The sequence below is a fragment of the Eptatretus burgeri genome, chromosome 7 (genome assembly GCF_056783735.1).
Source record: "Eptatretus burgeri isolate ZD-2024b chromosome 7, Ebu_testis_v1, whole genome shotgun sequence".
Lineage (NCBI taxonomy): Eukaryota > Metazoa > Chordata > Myxini > Myxiniformes > Myxinidae > Eptatretus > Eptatretus burgeri.
In genome coordinates, this window is record NC_140967.1 from 16,891,790 (window position 1) to 16,918,158 (window position 26,369).

The 26,369-nt window shown below is 41.0% G+C and overlaps 1 protein-coding gene and 1 long non-coding RNA gene across 3 annotated transcripts in view; both read right to left on the minus strand.

The window, feature by feature from the left end:
* Positions 1 to 13,635, minus strand: part of LOC147022746 (uncharacterized) — a 14,051-nt gene extending 416 nt beyond the window's left edge. Inside the window, exons 1-2 of the long non-coding RNA XR_015059892.1 lie at positions 9,766 to 13,635; positions 1 to 9,649 (exon numbers count right to left, since the gene is read on the minus strand). The exon at positions 1 to 9,649 is cut by the window's left edge and continues 416 nt beyond it. This is a non-coding gene — a long non-coding RNA (uncharacterized LOC147022746). The remainder of the gene's footprint in view (positions 9,650 to 9,765) is intronic.
* Positions 1 to 26,369, minus strand: part of LOC147022743 (uncharacterized) — a 684,736-nt gene that overhangs the window by 109,435 nt on the left and 548,932 nt on the right. Inside the window, exon 1 of one of the 2 annotated variants that reach the window (XR_015059890.1) lies at positions 13,642 to 21,848. Coding sequence is in view for 1 of the 2 variants with exons in the window: in XM_085887534.1 (XP_085743660.1) it covers positions 23,493 to 23,559 (67 nt within the window). In the remaining variant the exon portion in view is untranslated. Of the gene's footprint in view, positions 1 to 13,641; positions 21,849 to 23,492; positions 23,560 to 26,369 lie in introns of those variants that run through there. The other variant, XM_085887534.1, reaches the window with a different exon arrangement.

Below are 26,369 nucleotides of genomic sequence, written 5' to 3' on the forward strand. Positions count from 1 at the left end.
CAACGCTCTGCACAGAGTATGGTCCCGATGGATGGACGGAATCACATTTCTAACAATAACTCGAGAATTAATCATTAGAGAAAGAAGTGGTTTTTAGCTCATCTGAACTTTAGGCTGGTGAGCTCATGTGACTGAGCAGTGTCCGTAGGTGAGTGAGTCAGTCCGTAAACACTTCAAACATTATCGCTTGAACCAAATACACGAATTTGTGAAACTTGGCCATAAGCTTCATGTCTGATTCTGAAGGAAGATGGATTGACCATATCAAAATATGCGATCATTGAGGAGATCTATGGGAAGGGGGGGCGGGTGATGGTGTTTGACCCCCCCAAAATAGGTATTTTCTATCTTCTCTGAAAATACACATATAATTTCGAGGAAACTTTTACCACAACCTTCATCACCCGTGATGCACCAAAGTGCATCAATCGCATTAAAATCTGCACTCAATAAAGGGGTGTACGGTTTTGCATTACATTTTATGAATTAAGGCACATCAAAAGGATCATTAACTTTATTCTCTATGTCGTCACATTTTCCCAGAAAATGACATCAAAAGTGACGTTTTCACAGAAAATTAAATGAGTGCAACAAAACAGATTTGATTCGTCATACATTTTCCTGTATGAATAATCAAATATGGCAGGAATTGACTTTCAGGTCCCATCGGGATTCCACATTAAAAATTCGACCCTAAAAAGATAATAATAAAAAAAATTAAAAAAAAATCACAATGACCAAAAATATGAACTTTTATACATCTTTATATCTCAGAAACTGAGCTAAAAGATATCCTTCAAAATTACTTTGTGGAACCCTCTTAAAAACCTCCAATCAATCGCAAAAATAAAATGACGAGCGAGTGGATAAATTCCGACAGAACAATGACGTCATTTATTCGAATTTCACGGTGCAAAGAGCAAATGCAGATCTTATGATTTCTGATTATATTGATGCTCATAACTCTCAACAATGACCCAATCTGTGAATCACCAACAAACTGGGATGTAGTATACACTGAACAGACAAAAATCACCATTTCCTGCAATTAAATGTCAAAGGCAATAACGATAACAAAACAAAGTGAATGTCATATCATTCCGAAAAGTGCTCAAAAGGACAATTATTTTGAAGTATTATACGGTGAAATTGGTCTCTTATGGATATAAATTATTCAGATATGCATTGAGGGGATGCGAAGAAGAGCATCTCAAAATTAATGAGTAAGGTAGTTATGTGGCAGCATGGTAATGTAGTCAAAATATCATCACACACAAACAATAATCATTGATGCTTAACAATTTCACTCCTCTACCTTTTCCTGGATGCAAAGTCGTCAGTAGTCGTCATCATACTTCACACTTCATCCAAAGTCCTTCTCGATTGAACATTCTTGCAGATGCAATAGTTACAGGTATCATCAGTAAAACCCTCAGAGCCATGTGTAGATTTGGATAAACGTCGATGAGGAGTTTTTAGTTATATCGCTCACTATTTCAAGTGGAGAACATCGAAGAAAGACAAAAATATATAATAGTACATAGGAGCACACAAACAAAAACAACATCAACAACAACAACCACTGCCTCCATGACAACAACAAAAAACGGTGCTATGAAAGGTCCGTTTTTCGAGTGTTTTACTGTATTTTTCATCCTCATTGAGATTTACAGATAGATATGCAATATATTTCGTGAAGTGCAGCATGATGTCTTTTGATTAAACACATCAGTGAAGCGATTGGCAGCTGGTAGGCATGCATGGCTCGTGTTATTGGAAACATCTATATTAAACAACTGGACTTTAAAGATACTTCAAAAAATTGCAAGCTGATGTCGGTGGTCCCTCTTTGTGGGTGGCCCCCTTGCAGCTGTGGGGTCTGCAGACACCTAGCGAAGGCCCTGTGTACAGGATAAAGTGATCGGCAAAAAGTAAGATGGGGCCATTTTGGATTGTGTTGTGGTTCTATATTTAGATGACTATAACCTTCTCACAAGACATATTCATGGATGACAATGCCAGACCTCACTGTTTGTGTACAGTTACTGAATTTTTGCAAAACAATGCCATCACAACATTGCCCTGGTCAACAGGGAGTCCCAATTTAAATCCAATATAGCAAGTTTGGGTCATTTTTGCCACAGATTTAAGAAAATGGACCCCTTGTGCAGATTGTGGCACATTTGGAGGCTGTTTTGCACCAGGAATGGTAACAAGTCCCTTTGTATTCTCTCTGGCAGCTTCTCCAGATGATATTTTTCTTTTATGTGGCCTTTCTCTGAGTTGTTGGTCTATGACGTAAAGTTAACTGTTTTCAGCTAGCCTCTGGCCCTTGTGGTCAGGTGCTGCAGTTCTTGCCATCCTCCCTCTCGGCGATGTATGGAGCAGTCTTGCACAAGATTTCTCCGGGAGGCCACACTCACAGTTGGATGAACCTGCAAGATTTCAGAATAACATGTGATGGAATCTGCAAACGCCGATTCAGAGCTGGTTAAGGTGACACCATTCCTTCCGAGACAGGTCACAACCACGGAGCTTGGTGTAACAGGAAAGGTGTTGTAGACGGCTGCTGGTCTGGTAGGTACGTCATTGCTTCATCCAGCTAATATAAGCAAACATGTGTTTTCTCAGGCCATCATCTGCTGTGATATAGGTTTGAGCTGCTTTGGTAAAGGGCTGGCAACTCTTCCATCTCTGCGATGCATTGAGGGCTGCTTGTCCAGTAATGCCTGCTTGTCTAATATGATGGGGATGGATGCCCACAAGGACTGGGGGGTGACGGGTGGGAGGAGAGTGAAGGCATCCACTGATGTTTTTTTTTGTATACCTTGTCGAGGCTCATATGAGAGCTAACACATAATGCACAGCAAGGGGGGCATAATACAAGAGGGGCGGGAGAGGGAAGGACAAAACAGTGGGGAACAGAGACACTAGGAGATCTGTGGAAGGGAGAGGGATGGGGCGGGGAACACGGGGGAAACAAGATGGACATTACAGGGACTTTCAGAGAAGGAAAGCAGGGAATTGAAGGAGGTGGGTTTGTGGTGGATTAACGGGGGTAGAAAATATAGTGGATTTGGATGGGAGATGATACGAGGTGGTGGTGAACAGCTGTTTTGAAGGCCTGGAGGGAAGAATGGGATTGAACAGAGTGAGGGAGTTTATTCCAAAGGTGGGCAAAAAGAGGAATGAAAGAGTGAAGGTGAGCAGTGATTCGTAATTTTGGTCGTTTTACCAGAAGGGGGTTCTTGGCAGACCTTGAGTGCCCTGCGGAAATATGGTGGGGACAAATCGCAGACACAGCAGGGGGGGGGGGCGAGACTGGAGAGGAAACGGTAAAAGACAGAAAGACCACCGACCTGCCTGCGGTGAGAGAGAGTGAGAGGTCCAAAGACTCAGCCTCATCGCGGGAGATACCAATGATCCGAAATGCCTTGGTTTCTACAGCGTGAAGATGAGAAAGGTGGGATGACCCTGAAGGAAGAGTTGAGGTGTACACAAACCTTCTTAGTGTGGTGGCTCCTACCCCATGCAGGCACACAGTATTCTGCAGGGGCATGCACCAGAGCAAGTGTTGAGGTGTGTAAGGTAGTGAAATCAGCTCCCCTGTCATGAACAGCTAGTCTGCAGACAGGGATAACTAACTCGAGCAGCTGTTTTCCCTGCCACCTTCTCTGTATGCTGCCTGAAGGTCAGGGACCAGTCCATTTTCACGCCAAGGTAGGTAGGAGCATGCATGAAGGGACTGTTTACATTACTGTTCTGACAGTGAAAAACACAGCAGATTGACTTCTGGAAGTTGAGACGTCGGCACCATTGGAAATGGTAGTGGTCCATAGAAACAACATCTCAGCAGAGAGTGGCCTCAACTTCCTCAAAAGACTTGCTCGGATGTAGGATCGCAAGGTCATTGGCAGAGGTAAGTTTAGTACCTGTTGTCTCAGTGAGGTCTGACATGTACACTTTCTACACCAGGGGCGCTAAGACTGAGCCTTGTGGAATTCATTATTGAGGCTGCGGGTTCTTCTCGTTTGAACATTAAGGTTGACTGAAGCAGTGGTTGGAGATCAAGACTTGGATAAAGTTGACTAGATGGTGGTCCTGCAGTATCTTGTGCAGCTTCAGCAGCAGGCCACGGTGCCATACTGTGTCATATGCTGAAGACAAGTCAAAGAGAACAGCCCCACATTTCTGGTTTGATTCAAAGGTAGTCTAAATCATGTCAGTTGCAGCTAAAATTTGATCTTCAGTGCTACGATTCTTCGTGAAGCCTGCGGGTTCTGGTAGGAGTTCTACCTCAACAAGTGGTTCAATCCTGTTAAGTATGAACCTCTGAAGGATCTTGACTGGGATAGAGAGCAGCGATTTCAGCCTGTAACTCTGTGCTAAACATATTGACGCGATATTGACTTGGCACTTCTGTCTCGGGACTTGCAACTGACTTGCAACTCTTTGGTATGCCTCTAGGCTTGTTGGATTTCAAGTGGCCACAACATTGGCCTTCTTCCAGAGCTTTGGAACCCTGAGTGAGGACAGGTAGTTGGACATGAAGCAATTAAACCAGAGGTGTAGGCGAGTGCTGGCATTCTTCAACTGCTCTGCATGAATGTTATCAGGTCCAAGTGCTTTCCCACATTTTAGGCTTTCCAGGGCAAACTTGAATTCCTCTGTGCTGAACTCCACAGCCAATCCACAGTCAGCAGATGGTGCTGCCTGGAAGTGCTTCAGTTTGGCACTTATTTTGTGGGAAAATGCTTTGTCTGGGATGGGGTAGTGAGGGTTAGGGTTCGGGTTAGGGTTAGGGTTAGGGTTAGGGCGAGGGTTAGGATTCTTGCTGATGAGGGTTCTTCTTAAATCCAAATGATGAGAAGGAGGATTGCAGCAGTCATTTTTTGTAATGGTGCTTACACACATCATTGACCTTTTGAGATATTAATTCCATTATAGTGCTGGGCGATGTTGATATTTTTACTCGTCAATTATCCTACCTCCAACTATCGACAATCTCACGATATATCGACATAGCACAATGCTAACATAACGTGACCACCTGGTGGTGATAGCTGGTGGTTGGTGGATGCACACTATCGATGTATATATAACCCTAATGATGACCCACTGTGCAATGGCTCGAAGATAGAGCTGTTTCTCACCATGTAATCTGTCCTGAAATTGATGTACCTGAAACACTTTTGAATGTTCTCATTAAAATCAGTGCTTGTGTCATTGTCATCCAAAGGGGCCGTTCAAAAATTATGTAACACTTTTTTTTGCTCAAATCTGACACCCTCACCCAGAGTTGGAGAATCATGTCACAAAATTTTGCAAGTTACGACTCGACTCGGACTTGCCAAGATTGACTTGAGACTCAGACTTGGGGTCTGGGGACGTGCGACTTGTTTGCAACTTAAGGCCCTGTCACACCTTGACGATTTAGCCAGCATATGCTGACGTATGAAAAATTTGTCTAAAACGCTGGCACACGTCGAATACGTTATGGGTAAGTTTTGCATACGTTAAGAGCACGCTGGCATACGTCGTAGTATGCTGGCATACGTCGTAGTACGCCGAGCACATCGACAAATTTTAACATGCTTGAAATTTTTCGACGTATACCAGCGTATGACTCACACGTTCTGCATACGCTGGCCATAAGTTGTAGGCACGTTATGCGATCGTTGACACACGTCAACACACGTCAACACACGTTACTTGTAAGTTACTCATAAGTCGAAACACGTTGAGGTAATGTTTAGCGTCAGTGTTCCAGACTCCATGTTTTTTTATTTATTTTTTGGGGTTTTTTTTTTTTCTTCGGCATGCCCGTGATGTTGACACTTCGATTTATAGTGCGGTTATAATATAATGTAATTAAAAGGCTGCCACTCAACGATTTAAATCATAACCACACTAGAAATCGAAGTGCCAACATCACCATCATGCTAAAGAAAAAATAAAAACCAAAAAACCACGGAGTCTGGAACACTGACGGTTTCCTCCTGTGTGAAGCCCATTTTTATATACCAATTCCCATAAACGCTGCCAATACACCATTATACGGTAGCTGTAAGTTAGAAACACGTTCAGTAAGTTCTGTGGTCATCCAGAAGACGTCAAATACATCTACATAGGTCAATATGCGTTGGAGATACGTTACACATAGGTTCAAAGCACGTTACTCATAGGTTAGAAATAAGTTTCGGGTACGCTAAACATTACCTCGACGTGTTTCGACTTATGAGTAACTTACAAGTAACGTGTGTCGACGTGTGTCAACGATCGCATAACGTGCCTACAACTTATGGCCAGCATATGCGGAACGTGTGAGTCATACGCTGGCATACGTCGAAAAATTTTCAGCATGCTTAAAATTTGTCGACGTACTCGGCGTACCACAACGTATGCCAGCGTGCTTCAGCATGCTCTTAACATATACATAACTTACCCATAACGTATTCGACGTGTGCCAGTGTATTCGGCAAATTTTTCATACGTCGGCATACGCTGGCTAAAACGTCAAGGTGTGACAGCGGCTTCACACTTCGATGTCTAGTGCGGTTATGATTTGAATCGTCGAGCGCAGCCTATTAATAGCCTACGCCACGTGATCCTCGGCGATACGCTGCCGCGCTATGCATAAGTTAGACTATCGTTGGGCATATCTTGTGAACGCCGACAACAAGCTCAGCATTCGTTGGTATGTTATCTCTATGTTATCGAAACGTCCTGTGGACGTTACTAATACGTTATGCATATGTCCAACTCGTTAAGATTACGCCCAAAACTGGAAAAAAAAGCATCAATACTTCAGTGTATGCCAGTGTTTTACATACATTTTGATACATTGCCATACGCTGGCTAAAACGTCAAGGTGTGACAGGGCACTAGCATGCGACTTTTTAATATCACGAGTTATTCACAAGTTGGGAAAATAATTGTTGAATGAACATTGAATTAAAACAGGGTTTCAAATTAACGGAAATTGATTTTCAGTTGTGGGCGTGATGACATATACCTTGTACAGGGATACTATACATGTGCAGCGCACCAGCGCTCACAGCCGCCGGTTCACATACCATTCTCCACTAAGGTTAACAAGAGTGTCCACTTTCCAGACAGCACATAGCACACCTTGTCCAAGAGGCAAGCGCTCGTCTTACCAATCAAATGCAGGAAGCACAACTATATTCGCACCATGTCATCGACATTCATGTTGAATCGAGGAGACTTATCGCCTTGCACTTCCCGACAAAATAGAATGATTTTGTGACGATTTAAATGTCATTTGACTTGGATTATTTGACTTTGTCAATAATTGTAAATTATATCATGACAACAATTGAAGTTAATAAGTTATGTTTCATTTTCTCCAATGTCCCACCCCCTTCCTTATTATACATTTCATTTTAAAGTACATAATAAATATACAAGTAAATTAGTAAAATCTACTTTCCCATTCCACAATGAATGCTTTGGTTCTACGTGTAGACAATTTAAACATAAGCTGAGGTTACTGACTCGTCTCAGGTACGCATGCAGTACATACATTTGTTCAAGTAGTAACAAGATATGAGAAGTAAATTTAACATAATTATTTATTTTTGCGAGGAACAAAGCAAAGAATGCCCACTGTATTAAGTTGACAAATAAAAACAGCTTTTCAGAACACACTTGCAATAAATGAAGCCCGATGTCTTAATTCCTCGAAAGCTTGTACTCCACTCAGTTAATAAGTAAATGTGGGACTTGCCACAAGTAGAAGTAATACGACAGTGACTTGAGAATTGACTTGAAACTTGGCTATTGTGACTTGTTGACATCTCTACCCTTCCCCCCCCCCCCCACTGTAGCACTCTCTAAGACTTCAACAGACACCCCCTAAGATATAACCTCATGCTTGAAGACCACTGGCCACACCCTAGGGGTGTCGGCAGGCTAACCGAGTGTCCCAGGTGTCCCAGTCCTATATATTTATACAGGATCGTTTCACACCACCTTCCCGAGATGGTATTTACCCCATATTTTTCAGTACGGAAAATAATATTTGAAAAAGGAAAGCCAGCACAGTATATCGTCAATAACACCAAGCAGCAATCGGAAACCGTGAAATGACGTCATAGGACTAATCACTCAGTGATGTAATCTACACCGAATATGTTCAATTGCCCTCATTCGGCAAATGGCATTGAGTATCTTTGATAAAACAAAAATCAATGATGGAATAGTCTTCAAAACTGCAGCAACAATATTAATTTTGTACTGTAGCTTCAATCACCAGCTTACAGTGAGATATTTCGTCATACAAGTATTAAATACATCATTAATGCATTGAATACTTATATCATTAAATAAGGGGTGCCGGAAACAAAGGAGTCATTAGTTGATAGCAATGGAAACACCCCCAATCCCTGTAACACTCCGTGTTTGGACACACACCCCCTCCACCGTCACAAGCGCTATGTAATTTTTGAATGGTACACAAACCCAGCGTCATAATGGGTATTTTTGATCAGTAATTGCACTTTTGCAGAGTGGCGAAGAAGCCGTTGTGGCTCGACATCAGATTATATCTACAATGTATGTTAAAGTTGCCGGACTTCTCTGTCTGTCCGTCCCTCTGCCTGTCACACTCTTTTTGTTTGGACATCATTACTGCGTTCCGTTTGGGATGTCATTACATCTAGTGCAAGCCAAGGCCTCCACAGACATGGAAATCCTCCCGATGTGAGCACTCAACACTCAAACTTCTTTCATGTTTTTTTGTTTTTGTTTATGATGGGTGCATGGGGAGATGAAGTGTGCATCAACCGCGATGGTGGGATGTGGTTGTGTTTGACTATGGTGTTTGTCGCTCTGAGGGCATCATGTTTGTGAGCTGCCTTGGGGGCAGCACTTTTTGTGTGCACGCTTCGCCATCTTGATTTAAGCTCTCCTCTATGGGGTCTGAGTTGGAGTTCAAATGCAAAGATAGCACGTGACCCACAATCACGGGTTTGGTCCGTTTTGTTTCTGAAAACCCGCAGATCCGTTTTCATATCGTCAAAACCCATATTGGACGGAGTGTATGATAAATCTTAAAACTGCAATGTTTCACTTCCGTTCGACTCACAAGGATTGGCGCACACTTCTTCTTATTATTTCATTTGATCTTGTGAACAATTATAATTGAAGATAAGGTAATGAGAGCCATTTGATCATGGCATCAGTGACCCAGTGTAGTTCTGCAAATACCTGCTGAATCTCCTCTGCACGCAGTCCTGTACAACTTGTAGGACTGTCTGATCTGAAAAGACAACAGGGACACACTGGGCTCTCGGTTTGCTTCCATGTATACATATGATGGGTGGTCCTTGCATCTCAGATTCACAGTCGTTTAATACCACTCCATTGGTGTCTCTGGAGGTCAAAGCCAAGGGCTCCTTTGTGGGATCTTGCATTAGCTGGCCATTTTGAACTGATGCCTTTTCCCATTGATGCAGCCACAACTGACAACACCTTATTGTTACTCTTGGCCACTGCAGGTCCCCTAATGCAGAAAGGCCTCCATGACTTCAATCAAAGTCTTGGAGGGTTTCAGTAGGTCTTCGTGGATTGGAAGGTCAGCATTGGATTGTATCTGAAGGTCAACTCAGGACGTTCGTGCTTGCATCTGAATGTCCGTGGGTGTGATGTTAGTCAGCACAGGGAGCCACAGCAGAGGGGTTGAATTCAGTGTGCCAGATACAATTTTCATTGCAGAGTTCAGTATAGTGTCAAGGTACTTACTTTGACTGCTCGCAGCCCAGACAGGTGCACAGTACTCTGCAATGGGATACACAAAAGTGAGCATGTAATTGTGAAGACTGCATGTGCCAGCTTCCCAGCTAATCCCGGCAAGCTTATGAATGAGATTAAATCTCGTCTTCATTGTCTCACAAACCCTTTTCGGATGTTCCTTGGATATCAAGCTGCTATACAGATCCAGAGTGATTCCAAGATATTTAGGGTGTGGTTCATTCTTGACTGACTTACCACAGAATGAAACTTGTAGTTTGGTCTGAGCTTGGCGATTGCTCAGATGGAAGGCAGTGACAGTTTTTGATGGATTGGGGTGGAGTCTCCATTTGGTGAAATACTCCTCCAAAAGCCTGATGTCATTCATAAGAACTCAGCTCACATCATCAAGATTGCACGATTGGTAGGCAAGAGCGAGATCATAAGCATAAGCAAACTTTCATTAAGTAGTCACAGGTAGGCCGCTTGTATATTTGTTGAAAGGTGTCGGGGCTAAGTCTGATCCTTGGGGGAGGCCATCATTTAGATTTGTTGGTACACTGGTCATACCCCCAAGACTCAAATTTAGAGTTGCTAAAGGCCCGGTCACACCTTGACGTTTTAGCCAGCGATGGCAACGTATTAAAATGTATGTAAAACGCTGGCTTACGTTGAACTTTTGATGTTTTTTTTTTAAAGATTCGGACGTATTCATAGCGACTTGGTCTTATGTATAACACATTGGTAACGGACACAGAACGTTTCGTTGTGTTATAGATAACTTATACCAACGAATGCTGAACCTGTTGTCGGCCTACACAACCGATGCCCAATGAAAGTCTAACTTAGGCATAGCGCGTTGCACGCATCGCCGACGATGTCGTGACGTAGCCTATTAAAAGGCTGACGCACAACGATTCGAATCATAACTGCCGTAGAAATGGAAGTGTCAACATCGCGGTCACACCTTGGCGAACTTGCCAGCGTATGCCGACCTAATAAAAATGTGTCTAAAACGTTGGGGCACGTCAAATACGGTATGAGTAAGTTTGGTATACGTGAGTAGAACGCTAAAGTACGCTATCATACGTCGTAGTAAGTAGAGTACGTCAAGAAATTTTAAACATGTTCAAAATTTTATGACGTACTTGGCGTATGACACACGTTCTGCATGCGATGGGGATAAGTTGTACACACGATATGCGGACGCTTACACACGTCCACAAAGGCTACTTATAAGCTACTCATAAGTCGAAACACATCGCGGTAATGTCTTTTTTACACGAAACTTATTTCTAACTTATGTTTGACCTGCTTTGAACCAATTCTTTACATAGTCCCAACTCACATCGACGTATGTAGACGTATTCCAATGACGTCTTCCGGTCGACAAAAAAAAAAAATGAACGTGTTTCTAGCTTACAACTGCCATATAAAGACGTGTTCCCAGCGGTTTTGGGAATTGGTATATAAAAATGCTGCTCATAAAAGGGGAACCCAACAGTGTTTTCGAGTTCTTTTTGAGTCGATGTCCATGTCAGCAGTAACAGTATCAGTATTAGTATCAGTATTAGTATTAGTATTAGTAGTAGTTTGTTCATGTTGGCAGTAGTAGGTGAGTGTGAGGGGGAGGGTGTGGGTTATGATGGATCGTCCTTGCGTCCGCGTGTCCACGGGTAGGAGACATCTTTTCACCATTATTCGAAGTTCTTCGCGGCTAATTTTTTATGGGGCCTTTTCAACAATGAGCTATAGCTTGTTTTTACGATTTAGGTCTATTCATAACGGGTTGGACAAATGCACAATGAACTAATAATGTGCATAGAGCGCTTTGATTACTTATAGATACGATATACCAACGAATAATTATCGTGAAGCCGGCGTTCACAAACTATGCCCAACGATAGCCTAACTTATCCATATCGTGCGGCAGTTTATCTTTGCCGGTGACGTAGGGTTTGCTATTCATAGGCTGCCACTCAACGATTTAAATGGCTGCATCTCCACTATTGAAAGTAGACGTTTGCGCTCAACAATTGGATTTTTTTTACACTCAACGGCTTTTAAACGGTACCACTCAGCTATTTTCATTGTTTACAATGAACGATTTAAATTGCTGTCACTCGCCTTTCTTTTTTGACGCTGGCGCTTGGAAATTTTAATCGTTTCTATTGAACGTGCTAAATCGCTCAAACGCCACTATTGAAAGTAGATGCTTGCGCTCAACAATTGGATTTTTTTACACTCAACGACTTTTAAACGGTACCACTCAGCTATTTTCATTGTTTACAATGAACGATTTAAATTGCTGTCACTCGCCTTTGTTTTTTGACGCTGGGGTTTGGAAATTTGAAGCGTTTCTTCTGAACGTGTTAAAACGCTCAAACTCGACTATTTTAAATAGACGCTGCCGATGGACAATTGGAATCATAGCCAAGCTAGACATCGAAGTGTGAACATCCTCGTCATGCCGAAGAAAAGTTTGAAGAATGCTGCAAATAAGTGTCCTGGCCGTGGCCGCGGACGCTGACGCAAGGACGATCCATTATACCGACGTCTTACAGCCTATGAGTAACTTAAAAGTAACGTCTGTCGATGTGTGGCAACGATCGCGTAACGTGCCAACAACATGTTCATCATAGGTTAGAAATAAGTTTCGGGTACGCTAAACATTACCTCGGCGTGTCTCAACTTATGATTAACTTACAAGTAGCATGTGTTGACGTCTGTCAACGATCGCAGACCGTGCATACAACTTGTGGCCAGCGTAGCGGAACATGTGAGTCATACGCCGGCATAAGTCCTGAAATTTCAAGCATGAAAAAATTTGAGGACAACCAAAAAGTACAACGTTTAAAGCCAACGTACAACGACGTATGGCAGTGTTTTTCAGCGTGCTCTCAATGTTATCAAAACTTACCCATAACGTATTCAACGTGTGGCAGCGTTTTAGAAAAAAAATTCAAAAATCGGCATACGTTGGCTAAAACGTCAAGGTGTGACCGGGCCTTAAGCATAGATGCTAGTACTTGCATGGTTGCATGGTCAGGAAGGAGCTTTGCTGTCTTGGGAAGTAGCTCATGTCTTCAAACTGTGTCCTAAGCTTCTGACAGATTATCAGGGTAACACCACTCTTGAGAGAGCATTGGTATCCAGCCTCAATATACGTGTTTAAAGCCAGGATCTGATTCACAGAGATTCTCCCAGGTCTGAATCCTGCCCGGTCCCTTGGGAATCCTGCTCAACTCGTAATGAGATACGGTTTAGCAGTCGATGCTCAAACAACTTGTATGATGTGCAGAGTAATGATACTGGTCAGTAGCTTGAAGAGTCATTTAGCGGCTTCCCTGGCTTGGGTATGGTGATAACGTTAGCTTCTCTCCACATCAAAGGAATGGTGCCAGACTGATGGATAGCAGTTAAAAAGGAAGCACACCAACCTTTAGGCCCTAGTTTTTTTAGGAATTCTGGGTCATCTTGGCCAGCTGCTTTCCCAGACTTTGGCGATTTGAGTGTTCTGCTATTTCATGAAGGGTGTATGGGGATGCCAAGCTTGAGGTAGTATGGTAGTGTGGCCATGGTAGCAGAAAGTTCCTTATGCACATTGGTCCTGTGTTGCTTGGACTTGATGCCTTTGGAATTGTGGAGGAGTTTGATGCCACAGCATTTTCAGCAACTTGTGGTGGCTGATGTTAGAGTGGGCAATGACACACTGATATACCTATAGCCGATTATGCAAGGTATCACTCCAGTCAAATGTCTGTGTGACGTCATGAGCTTTCCTTCACCGAAAGCCATGTCATCACCCTCCAGGATTCTGCATTCAGTGTCATCTTACCATTCGATCACGTCAAATAAATAAATAACCCCAATTCGATTCCTACCAACCTGTTTTTCAGTACCTCCAACTTGTCACGTTTGCAGATGTGGCTGTTGTTTCGTTTTCAGTCTATGGCTGTGGGTTGCATCATTTCTGGAAGTACAGCTGTGCCGCTGGTGCAGCGCCCCTTTCGCCAGTAAGTTGGTACTCATTTTGCCGACCTGAGAAGGATGATAGACTGAGTAAACACACACACTTGGTGTTATTTCAACGGTATGACAGAGGCTCAAACTCAAGACCTTGAGATCTCCAGCCAGCCATCTTTACCTTTTAAAGCATTAATGCAACTCATCCTCCTAGTTTTGTCATAATCTGACAACTTCTTTTTGAAATATGGTGCTGAACTGTATATCGTTTTGACCCCATCTCTCAATAGTGAAGAATCACTTGAAAAACGAAAAAAAATTCTCAGATCCGGATCCGCATTCGGATCTTCACCAAAATCGAATCAATTATTTCTTGTCATACACCCAACATCTCCCCCAAGTTTCGTCTAAATCTGAATACAACTTTTAAAGATATCATGCTATATATCGTTTTCGGCCCAATCTCTCAATGGTGAAGAATCACTGAAAAAATTCAAGTGTCTGATCCAGATCTAGGTCTACACCAAAATTTAGTCATTTCGTCTGTGCCACACACTCAACCTGTTCACAAAATTGGTTCACGAGTCAGTAAGTGACCACTATATTCGTTATTGGTGTCTGTCTGTCTGTCTGTCTGTCTGTCTGTTTGTCTGTCTGTCTCGAGCATAGCTCCGTGGGTTTTGATCCGATCCTGATAAAATTTTGGTGGGAGGTTTATATCATGATCTCGTTGTGTTTTCCTGAGAATGGGCGTGGTGCGCCCATTATGGGTGGAACCACGCCCAAAAAAACATGTGTTTTTAGGGGGTAGCCAATTTTAATTTACATCTTGTCCGAGGGGCTTTGTCGAATCTGGCAGGGGTTTCAGTATTTGGTTAGCCCAATGGCACCTGCATAGCCCCACGGAGCTCGATTTTTCATTTTCGTCCCAAGGTCAAGGTCACAAGGTCACGAACTTAGAAAATTGCGAATTTTGACATAAAATCATATGACCGCCCAGACATTGAGAGCGAGGATGACAATATTTTTTATGCATAATCTTGAGGTCATTCTCCACCTAAAGTCTTGAAACCATTTTGCTCTATCTCGAACACCTTGCCCGTGGCGCCCCCTTCAAGTTTGTTTTTACGCTGATTTCATCAAAGTATGGATAATCCGAGGAGTGCGAAATGCCATATAGCCGATATGAAGTTATATTGTTCCTGGAATGTTCCAGAGGAAGTTTTGCACCAAAGGTCATAATCCTTGACCTTTGACCTTTAAAGTTCACAAAGGTCAAATTTTCAAAGTTGTGGGAATCGAACCGGGTTTTCGACCTTCTTCGACGAACTAACTCCAATAAGCTATAGCACGTATCCTGTTTCCTTATTTGAATGTCCACAACATTGTTTTGTGACCTTTAAAGGTTATGCAAAGGTCAAATTTTGAAAGTTGTTGAACGAAACTGGGTTTTCGACATTTTGCAGCTGCTAATAACCTGTCACTCGTACCACATCATGTTGATCATTTTTATAACTTGGTCAAACATTATCACATTGTCTCATCCTTGACTTCTGAAACAATCTACATCGTCAAATACCGCTCGTGAACCATTTCCGTCTCCAGACTTGTTTCATTCAAATCTGCCCATAACCTTTTGAGATATCCTGCTCACAGACAAACAAGAGTGAAAACATATTCTCCATCCACCTTAGGTGATGGTGGTAATGGAATAAACATTAAGCTGTGAAGACTTTTTTTAATTATAATCAAATGACAGCTTTGAGCTTTTATGTTTTGTTTCCAGAATACAACATAAAACGCGGGTGTCATGAAAGAAAAACATTGCTTTATGTCAACAATCTTTAAAGAAGGAATAACAAAGACAATAAATAAAACGATAAGATCGCCCTGGTGAAACGAGAGCAAACAATGAGTCACAATGAGCTATATATTTTGCATGCAGACGGAGATGTCATGTGAGGTGGCATACTGTGGAACTTGATTGTGGGCTGTTCAACATAAACATTCGTTCAATTGATGTGATGATAATAAACAACGGACTTGCATGTGTTCAGATGACGGGGGATTCGGTGCAGAGTGGTGAGAGCTGCATGACCCTGTTCAGGAACACAACTTTCTTCGCTGATGGGATTATTCATGGGAAAAGATAGTGAAGTTTCAAGGAAAAGGTGAAGGACGCCAGCAAACACATCTTCTATTCGAAAAGATATCATGGGGCATTTATCACCGACAAGCTCGTTACCAACTGTGCGACGAGTGGAAGCTGACATATCCAAAGGCATTGTCTTGAGCTATATTATCTTCTTGAGTTTCATCAACGTCTTCTTCATTTCCTTGGAATATTATTTTTTACCGCTTTTCAATTCAACTGCTGAAGATTTTCCGCTCTCACTGATACAGTGCCTTAATACACAAAATGTGTGTTGAATGAATAAAGAGCTTTTTTGAACATTTTTTCAGAATGTTTTGTTTTTTTCCAAAATGTCTTTCCTGAGTTGAAAATTACAAATATAGTCGACAGAGCTGTTTTTGGTGACAGCATTGCAGAATGTGGTGTATTATTAGCGAAAGGCTGTCTTTTCTTTTCTTTCTCCAAACAATACCTGTCTGAAAAAAAAATATTAAATAAAATTTAAAAAATCATAATAACTTTTTAGATCCTCGTGGAGGATCTCTAAGTCTTACTCACGTTGTTGTTCTTCATCTTCTTCTTGTGGACTTTTTAGTTTCACAGCCTACAGTTTTCATCAAAACTTCCTGAAACTTGGCATATATATGTAAAAATTCCCTGCACAGACAATAACCATCTCCGATTTTGAAAATTCCTCCTAGAAAAAAAGTTATGACGTCAAAATATCTCCGCTAATGGAAATCGCCTAAAAAATTATCTCCGAAACGAGGCAAGCTTTTTGAATTCTGTTTGCGGGAATCGAACAGGGCATTAGCAGAGATGAATTACCGCACATATGATGTATCACTATGATGTCATGTCAATTTTTATGATGTTATTCCTATTTTTGGACATTTTTTGCTTCACAACCCAGAGTTTTCATCGGATCTTTGTGAAACTTGCCATGCATATGCAGAAAGCCCACGCGCAGGCAGTAACCATCTCCGATTTTGGAAATTCTTCCTAGAAAAAAAAGTTGACGTCATAATATCGCCGCTAATGGGAATCGCCTATACCATTATCTCCGAAACCAGGCAATCTGTTTGAATTTTGTTTGCAGGAATCAAGCTGGGCATTAGCACAGATAATTTATCGCAAACCTGATACATCACAATGACGTCATATTCGTTTTATGACGTCATCATTAAGAGGACAAGGATCTTAGCTCATTTGAGCTTGTTTTTTTTTCCATCCTCGTTCTCGTGAAGCACAAGGCTGTGGGGTAGCATCATTGGCTGAGGGCACAGTTGTGCCGCTGATGAAATGCCCTCTGCTGGTTAGAACCAGAATTTCAAATTTGTTCATGGTGCCAGTGATAACTCGCCTATTCTTCTTGATGGACACTGTGGGATGTTTAATGTCCACCAACGAATGCAGGCAGACATGATGCCTGTTTAATGTCCAGCCTCGGGATGGCACACAAATTAATGAATCAACCTATCTGTGAAAGTTTTTTCATCTGATTTTGTCACACTTTGTGTTTATTTGTTTGGAACTGTGTTACATTTTGTGTTTGTTTGTTACCTCCACCATGGAAGGTGGATAGAGGTTATGTTTTCACCCCTGTCTGTTTGTTTGTGTGCAGGGTATCTCAAAAAGTTGTTGACGGATTTGAACAAAATTTGGTGGATAGGTTGTGTGGATTAAAAGGACGAATTGATTCGATTTTAGTGAAGATCTGGTTCCAGATCCAGATCCAAGAATTTTTTTAAAGTGATTCTTTACCATTGAGAGATGGGACCAAAACAATCAATAGCACGATATCTCAAAAAGTTGTGGACGGGTTATGACAAAACTTGATGGATGAGTGAGATAGGTGACAAGATCAAGCAGATGAGATTTTGGTTATGGTCTGGATCCAGATCCCGCCGATCAGTGAGATACACAACGTAAACTCTTTAGCGAGAAGGTATGAGCTCTACGGAGTGCCCTTCTTGTTTAACATTTTGCGTTTATTTATCTGGTATTGTTATATTTTGTGGTTATATATATATATATATCTGGTATTGTTATATTTTGTGTTTATATATCTAGTATTGTGTTATATTTTGTGGTTATATATCTGGTATTGTGTTTTGTTTTGTGTTTATATATCTGGTATTGTGTTGTTTTGTGGTTATATATATGGTATTGTGTTATATTTTGTGGTTATATATATCTGGTATTCTGTTATATTTTGTGGTTATATATCTGGTATTGTGTTATATTTTGTGGTTATATATCTGGTATTGTGTTATATTTTGTGTTTATTTATCTGGTATTGTGTTATATTTTGTGGTACATATCTGGTATTGTGTTATATTTTGTGGTTTTATATTGGGTATTGTTATATTTTGTGGTTTTATATCTGGTATTGTGTTATATTTTGTGGTTATATATCTGGTATTGTGTTACATTTTGTTTATCTGGTATTGTATTAAATTTTGTGTTCATCGGTCCAATGTTGTTGGGTATTCCTATATATATATATAGCTTTCAAAAATTTCAATTTCAAAAAATTTCAATTTCAAAAAAATTTCAAAATAGCTAACGTGACCATGTGAATTCATACAGTGTTCTCATGTCCATGTCCATAGGACAATTTTGTGTACATGACAAAAGGCACAAATAATGACAACATCTTTTTATTTTTATTCATTAAAAGAATGAATGAGGGCAACTATGATCCGAAACCGACTGTGTCACAAAAAGGTAAATAGGGCCAAAGTTGAAGAACAATTGGATCCGATTATGGCAATAACTTATTTATCAGTTGTATTTAACAATAACTTATCAACTATCAGTTGTGGCAGTTGTACTTAACCCCTTTTTATCAATTCAACCTGAGAATACATTATTTCCATCTGGTTTTGAACTCTTCCCAGAAAGTAGTTGTGAAGTTGCACACCTACATTGAGTCAAGCTTGCAATCTTTATATATGAGGTTTTTCCACAAGATAGAATAATGTTGGCTTTCTGATATAAATAAACTTTTCCATGAACTAAGTGGAAACTGTCCCATGGTTATGATATTTTGAGGGTGCAGTAATCCAAGCTTCCCATGCCTTATCGCAGAGCTTTCTTTCTCAACAGAAGTGATGGAATAAACTTGGAACTCTTGTTTTGTTTTTTCTTACAAATATAAACATTAAAGGAAAATCCTGAGTACAAAAACAAAGGGGCACGTATTCCAGACAGACAAGTGGGAGTATGAGATGACAAACAATCATAGATTTGGATAAATAAACATAAAGGTCACATTTGTGTTTCTACAATAGCAACACACAGGTAATATATGTATACACACGCACACACACACACACACACACACACACACACACACACACACACACACACACACACACACACACACACACACACACACTCATGTCCTTTAAAGAGATACATTTTTACCCAGCATGTGTGAAGCAAAAAAATTGGGCTGAGGGGTCAAGCAATTGGTTTACTTTTTCTGTCTGTCTGTCTGTCTGTCCACAAACGTCAGTTTATGATCAAGGAACTACTTTATTTCAATTGAATGTTATATTTTGCACACAAATCATGACATGCATCGGAAAACAGACCTGTAGTTTGACAGTACTTTGGCTCCGAAGTCATTCCGGTCGCACATGTGCAGACAGGAGTGAGATAATTATTTTACTCTATTTTCCTGTCTGGCAGTCAAACAAAATTGAAAACCTTTTTTCAATACAACTTTTAAAATCTTTATTTTATTTCAATTGAATTATATACTTGAAACACTGTAAAACACAAATCGCCTTTTTGACACTTTCAAAAACTTTTTGTTTACTCGTACTTCTACAAAATATTATGGCATTTTACATCATCTCGACCAATCAAATTTGCTGCTCACAGATCCCATCCATGTCCTTTTTTTTAACGGGATAAGATGTTCTGATAACTCGAGTTATTTATTGAATACAACAAGCACACTCAACTTTCCAGTTGAAACTTATGTGGAACTGTTGGAGAAATGTTTGAAGTTTTGTTTAGTACTCAACATGTCCACCTTCTCTTTCAATGAACATTCTTATTTTTATATGAATCAAGCTGTTCGCAATTTCCTTGATTCAACGACCCCCAACAAATGGATCAGCCATGATGGACCCATTGCTTGGACCCCGAGATCCCCGGACCCGACTACCTGTGGTTATTTTTGTGGGGTTTCTTCAAGGACAGAGTCTATGCCATGCACCCACAGTCCTTAGATGAGCTATGACATCGCAGCACTTTGTTGTTCACCTGTACAAAAGTTATGAACAATTTTCTTCAACGTCTCGAGACATGTATCGAAAAAAGATGGACATGTTGAGTACTAAACAAAACTGCAAACATTATTCTCACTGTTTCATATTCAACTGGAAGGTTGTGTGTGCTTCTTGTCTTCAATAAATAAAAAATGCGTACAAAGGGACACCATTATGTATCTGGAAGCAAAAGCTTTTTTCTCCCCCTGAAAATAAATTCTATCTAAAACAGGACTTCTCTTCCAAAGGCATCAGGAAACTCACCCAGCCCGGGGAATATGTGCGACACTGTTGACGTAAGAAAGGGACTAACATCTGTGCTGGGTTTCATTTCATAATCTTTGCGGAAAAAAATATTTTGATGACACTTTGTACAGGTTAGACTTGACTTGAGATTGTAGGCTTACTTACAGGCCTGGAGGAAACAGCAGCACAACTCTGGATATATCACTTTATGTTGTCGTTAATTTCACTGCAGAACATGAACTTGAGGATAGGATTTATAAACATGTTTTAAGGTAATGATGCTCACGGGTGAGCTTGATTAATGGAGAGTGGAGGGATTGTAAACTAGTGGAGGATTGGAGACGGAATGGAACTAGCTGGATAGGTGTACGTCCCGAAAGTAGAAAAGATTGTCTGTTTGGAAAAACTTGTAAGTATCTTCCATACATTTGCATTTACTTCCCCCCACATGATTCTGCCCATCACTGAAGAAGCTCCTCTTTTTATCACGTCCACTTGGTCCATCTCATCTCCTTGCCAGTCTGATTAAGTTCCATTGTTTGTCTCTCCCCTCATCCATAAACCTTGGCACAATATAATAAAAATCCTACATATGTTTAGATCCACAGAGAAGCAAACAGCTGATTAATGTGTAGCTGTGGAGGGTAGCTTCACTGGCAGATAAGAGTTTTGATAGCTTACATTTTCATGGTGCAGACAAGCAAAGAGTAAGTCCAGGAATACGTGAACCCAATGATTCCATAGAAGAGCAAAGAAAATAATTTTTAATCCCAAACAACGGTCTGGAGAAGATCTGGACCATCAACAGGTTTGAGGTGTGACAGCAGAAAGCTGTTAATCTTAGCTTATTGAAGAAACCCGCTTATCATGCTCAAGACTGTGAACTCCATCGACTCATGAATCGATACATGGACCTTATCGGCCCACAGCAGTGAGATATTCTTTGCTACACCGAATACAGTGGTGTCTGTGTTTACTCAATTTGCTGCTGGAGAAAATTTTGCTGAATGATCATCTCAACTATAGACCCATTTTAGCAGATTTAGAAGAGTTGCCACATCGTTTTTTTTTAATGCAGATAAAAAACACATCATTCGATTGAAGATGGTTTTGCACTGAAACAGCTTCTAATATTTTTTGGGATCTGCAGGAACAAAAAAATGAGAGGGTTATATAATAGAAAATTAAGTATCAAAACTTGTGCACAAGGGTCTCTCACTCAACAAGAAGGAGATCAGCAGTTTCCTAATCTTCTTCAGGTCTTTCAGGATGCACATGCTCTTTGAGTAACCACCTCCTGATCACTGAACATCACCAGTCTTTTGTCCCTTGATACTCTATGTTGTCAAACCGACGTTCTGAGACTGTTCAATCATGCTCCTCACTCCAAGACCACATTGGTGGTGCACTTATATCTTATGTCATCCCTTATCCATACCCACATTCTTTTATACCCCCATTAACACCCCCCTACCCCCAAACCAACCCTCTTATTTGCAGGTTACTAATGTTTCCTCACCACTTTATCTTTCCCCTCTTTTCCTGTGCATTAATTCCCTTGTTTGTTGCATCTGCTTGTTGCCCCCACTGCCCCCATTGTCAGCCAGTCTGCCATCCATCACCTCATTGTTCCATGAGCCTAGATTTTGGATCTAAAATAACAACAACAAATAAAGTAAGCCGCTACCTTGAGAAACATATGTCGAGTGTTTCGCTCCCTTGCATGACAGAAGAATCTATTAATGAACCGAAGAAATGAGGCATGCACAAATGAGAAACAATTAACAGTATGCAAAGCAAGGAAGGTCAGATGTCATGCAATTCCACGCAGAGTAAATGCCCAAGAAACATTTCAATATCGCATCGAAGAGTGGAAAAAAAAAATCTACTACTGATGCAGTCAAAGCAGCCAGAAGCACAAGAGGTGATTATAACAATAACAATAGTGAAACAGGTGGCTCCAAACAGAAGCAGAATAATTAAGTCCTCAGAGAATATGGATTTCTTTGATTGGTAAAGTGGTTGTGAGGTCAGCAGTTAAAGCATTATTGAGGAATTATGAATACTTAGGAGCCTTCGGCTACTTTCCACTTTTTGAAAGGCTGACGAGTAAAAACCAGTGGGCACATTGACAATGGCAGCACTTCAGTAACTTTCAGACACGTGGCATGCATGAGATGGTACAAGTTAGTACACAAGTCCATATGGACTCGATATTCAGTTGCTAACACAGAATGGGGCAACAGACTCAGACTATTGTGACAAGTTGTAAATAGTGGGCATGAAGTACTAGTTGCGCACGTCGGCACCAGAGTCGAAAGGTGCTATCGGAACAAATCAGAAAGCCCATGTTACCCCCAGGGCAAATCGCCGGTTCGTTATGGCACAATAATAGGGAAGGTGGAACAGAAGGATTTACAGACGAGTGGTGTGTGGGTGCGTACAAGCTGAGCAGAGCTTCGTGCACAAAAGACAGCGAGGAACTTGTTTTTCTAGTCCAACCAGTTAGCAAGCCTTTGGTACAAGAGCTGAAAGTGGGCCAAATAATCACTTGTTTATAACTCAGCCGCCTTGTGCAGAATTAATCACAGATGTCAAAGTTGTGGTGGCTTCTCGGCCAAAGGCCGGGGGCCCTCTTGCGAACCAAGCTATACCTACTTCGCTGCTGAATATCAGTTTGACAAAAGTACACAATGAAAATTTTCTTAAGCAAAGAAAAATAAATGTATATAGCTGCGATATGAAATCGGTGCCGTTTGCTTACAAATCCCCTCCTGATTGCTGTACACAATCTGGGCCTGTCACAATTGGTGCATGTTATGTATGCACGGTGGTGTTATTCAAAAAGCAATATGCATTGCATGCAATTGCACGTGTGGCTGATTTTTACTCAACTCGAAGAACCATACTGTTGTTCTGTGTAACTGACACCAAAATTCTCTCTCCGGCTGCTATGCTTTGCCGCACAATTGTTTTTCAGGTTCTGCTCAGGCGACTTTAATGAAATGTCTGGCAGCTTTTGGTTACTACGGTCGTTGTCATGTCTGGGATGTGCAACATTGTATGTGAGTGTTGCCGCTACGAAGTATTTAACCCGAAGGTCTTACCTGGAAAAGTGTCACCCTCAATATATCTGCTAGGTAAAGCCATGTTGTGTGATGCACAGCGGGGAGTCTGCCTTGAAAAAGGGGAAAGGGGAAAAGGAGGAAATATGAAATGAAGCACAGGCATGAAGCAGTGGTATAAGAATGGCCAACTTTAACTTCATTGGCAAAAAAAACAAAAAAACCTACAAACCATAAGCAATGCAGAATGCACGACCTATATGGTATTTATAGGAAAGGATTGAAGTCTTTGTGTGATAACTCTGTGGCACCGTGTCATTTCTTCATACAAGTAGTATTGGTTGAACCCCCAGAAGAATATCATCTAAATACCAAACTGTTGTCCCGTTTCTTCGAAGGCAATACACTGCATCATAGAGTAAGCTATTCTTCAGAAAGGACTTCAATATGTCTCTCCTATCTGCTGAAGTTGCATTGTCCCATAACTTCTCAAAACAGAACTGGAGAGAATTCTAAATGGGTCCAGAATGGGGAGCTTCGACTTGAAAGAGGGGCTTCTGGAAGGGGCATAAGGGTCGAGACTCTAGACCTTCCCTATGGTGCTTTAGAATTCTGAAGACATAACTACAGGGCGGTTTGGTTGTTGTTGGTGCAGTAGATTAATCTACAGCAAATGGCGATGTTGTGCAACTTTGTATTTGAGAGTGGTATATTTCAAGCAGTTTTGAATGGAGGAATCGTTCTATCTCCATCCTTATATCTTCATTTCCAGTATATCTGTAGTTCTAGTTGGCTTGATGTTCTCTATCTATGTTTTCAATCTATGTTTGGTGTTGGCTTGATGGTTAGGGTGGTGGGCTGGGGATCTGAGGATCCTGAGTTTAAATCTCACTCAGCTGCTGAATTAATACCAGGTGGGGTTGACTCTGCCTGTCATCCTTCCGAAGTCAGCAAAATGAGTGCCAGCATGCTGGTATCCTGTGTCGGAGTGGTGACCTGTCCAGGATTGTGCCCAATAGCCAAGGAGACTGCTTAGGCAGCACCAACACTCTGCACAGTGTATGGTCCCAATGGATGGATGTGGTTCTAGATCTATCAATACATGTATCTATATCTACATTCATATCAATCTCCACCTATATCTCTCTGTCCATCTTCATTTATCTCCATCGATATCTCGATATATTCCTTTATCTGTCTGTCTCGATCTCTCCATCTATTTTTGAACACGTGCTTCTGATATTTTGAAGAGAAACTGTGGATAAATTTGAACCATATCTGGGTAAACTTGTATCTTGCACCACTGTTGGTGTTGTTTCAATGACGAGACATCATCAGGGACTTCTGAAGAACTGTCTTGACTAGACCATTCCCACATTTCACTGCATCATCCATCGGCAGTCATTCATGTTCCAAGGTCAAAAATACTGATGAGTCGGAAAGAAGTGACATCACACGTGATGAAATATTTCACTCAGATTCATTCCCGGTCCTTGCGTCATCAGCAGTTTCATATTCTGCTGGAAGAAATTGAAACAAACTATTCGGATATTCCTTTTTTCAGAAATGTTAGATGGCTGAGTAGAAGTGCAGCTTTGCAGGGATATTTTGATCTACTGTAACCAATCCGTGACTTATTGAAAGAAAAAGGAAAGGCTCTGCTGGAGAAATTGGAAAATCAAACATGGCCATGTGACATTTTCTTCTTGAATAATGTAACGGAGCATTTGAGTGACCTGAATCTGAATGCTAAGAACATAATAATCTTGAACATGGCCTTGAAAGTATGAGGAGTTCATTTCAAAGTAGGAGCTTTAAATTTAAGTGATGCTGACTTCACTCAATTCACTATTTATTCTGCTCAAGGAATGATTAAAGATGGAGTCTTTTGTAATGATCAGCATGTGGGCTTTCTTTGTTATTAGAGATTTGTCACGAGATTCACCGATTTTCAAAATATGAAAGTAGCTTTGATTTCATGAGAAATTAATCCCATTTTGAGCTTTAAGCCATGCTGGATATGGCAGGAGTTTTTGACATTGTTTGCGGCACTTTTTGCATGGAACTTTTCTCAGTAAAAGCTGCTTAACAAAGCTGTTCCATTCGGCCCATCATTCCTGCACTACACCAACCCCAGATATAATCATTCATCGACACATAAGCTACCTACAACTCCTGACAACATTCCTGTTCTGTCTATCTCCAATGAATCGAGGTACTTGTCGACTGTTTCTTCTGCAATTACCTTTCTATGGAGACCATTCCATGCATTAACTTGTCACCAGTTTGCATGAGATGACATTTTTCTCCGTCAAATCTGCTGAAGACCAAACGAAGGAAGAAAATTGCTGATTTGAAACTGTAAGTTCAACTGATAGTTGCAGGTTGTCAATCAATTTAACCCGATTTCTCTCATTTGGTGATTGAGAGGCAAGCTCAGATTTCCCATTCAACTAGTTTATAGATTTAAGCTTTTTTCTTTCAAAATCTCACAACTTCGTTGTATCCTTGTTCAACAATTGTGATGACATTACAAGTTGAATGTGTGTACTTCGGAAACATATATAAGCCTGGCGTTGGATTTACTGTGAAAGGTAGCTGCCTTTAGATCTTGGAGTCTTGAGTTTGAGTCATTGTCGTGCTGTTAAATAACACCAGGTGGGTTTATGCAGCCTGTCATCCTTCTGAGGTCAGCAAAATGAGTACCAGCTTACTGGAAACAGGGGGGTAGTACATCAGTGGCACAGCTGTGCTCCCAACAATACTGTAACCAGCAGTCACAGTTTGCCAACAACAACAACAAAAAAGTAGTATACATCTGTTCATTTCTTTTTTAAAGTTATGAAAACAAAACGTTGGCTTTTTTTGTTGGGATTGAGGGTTGATAAAACTATTTCAAATGAGGGTTGATAAAAAAAG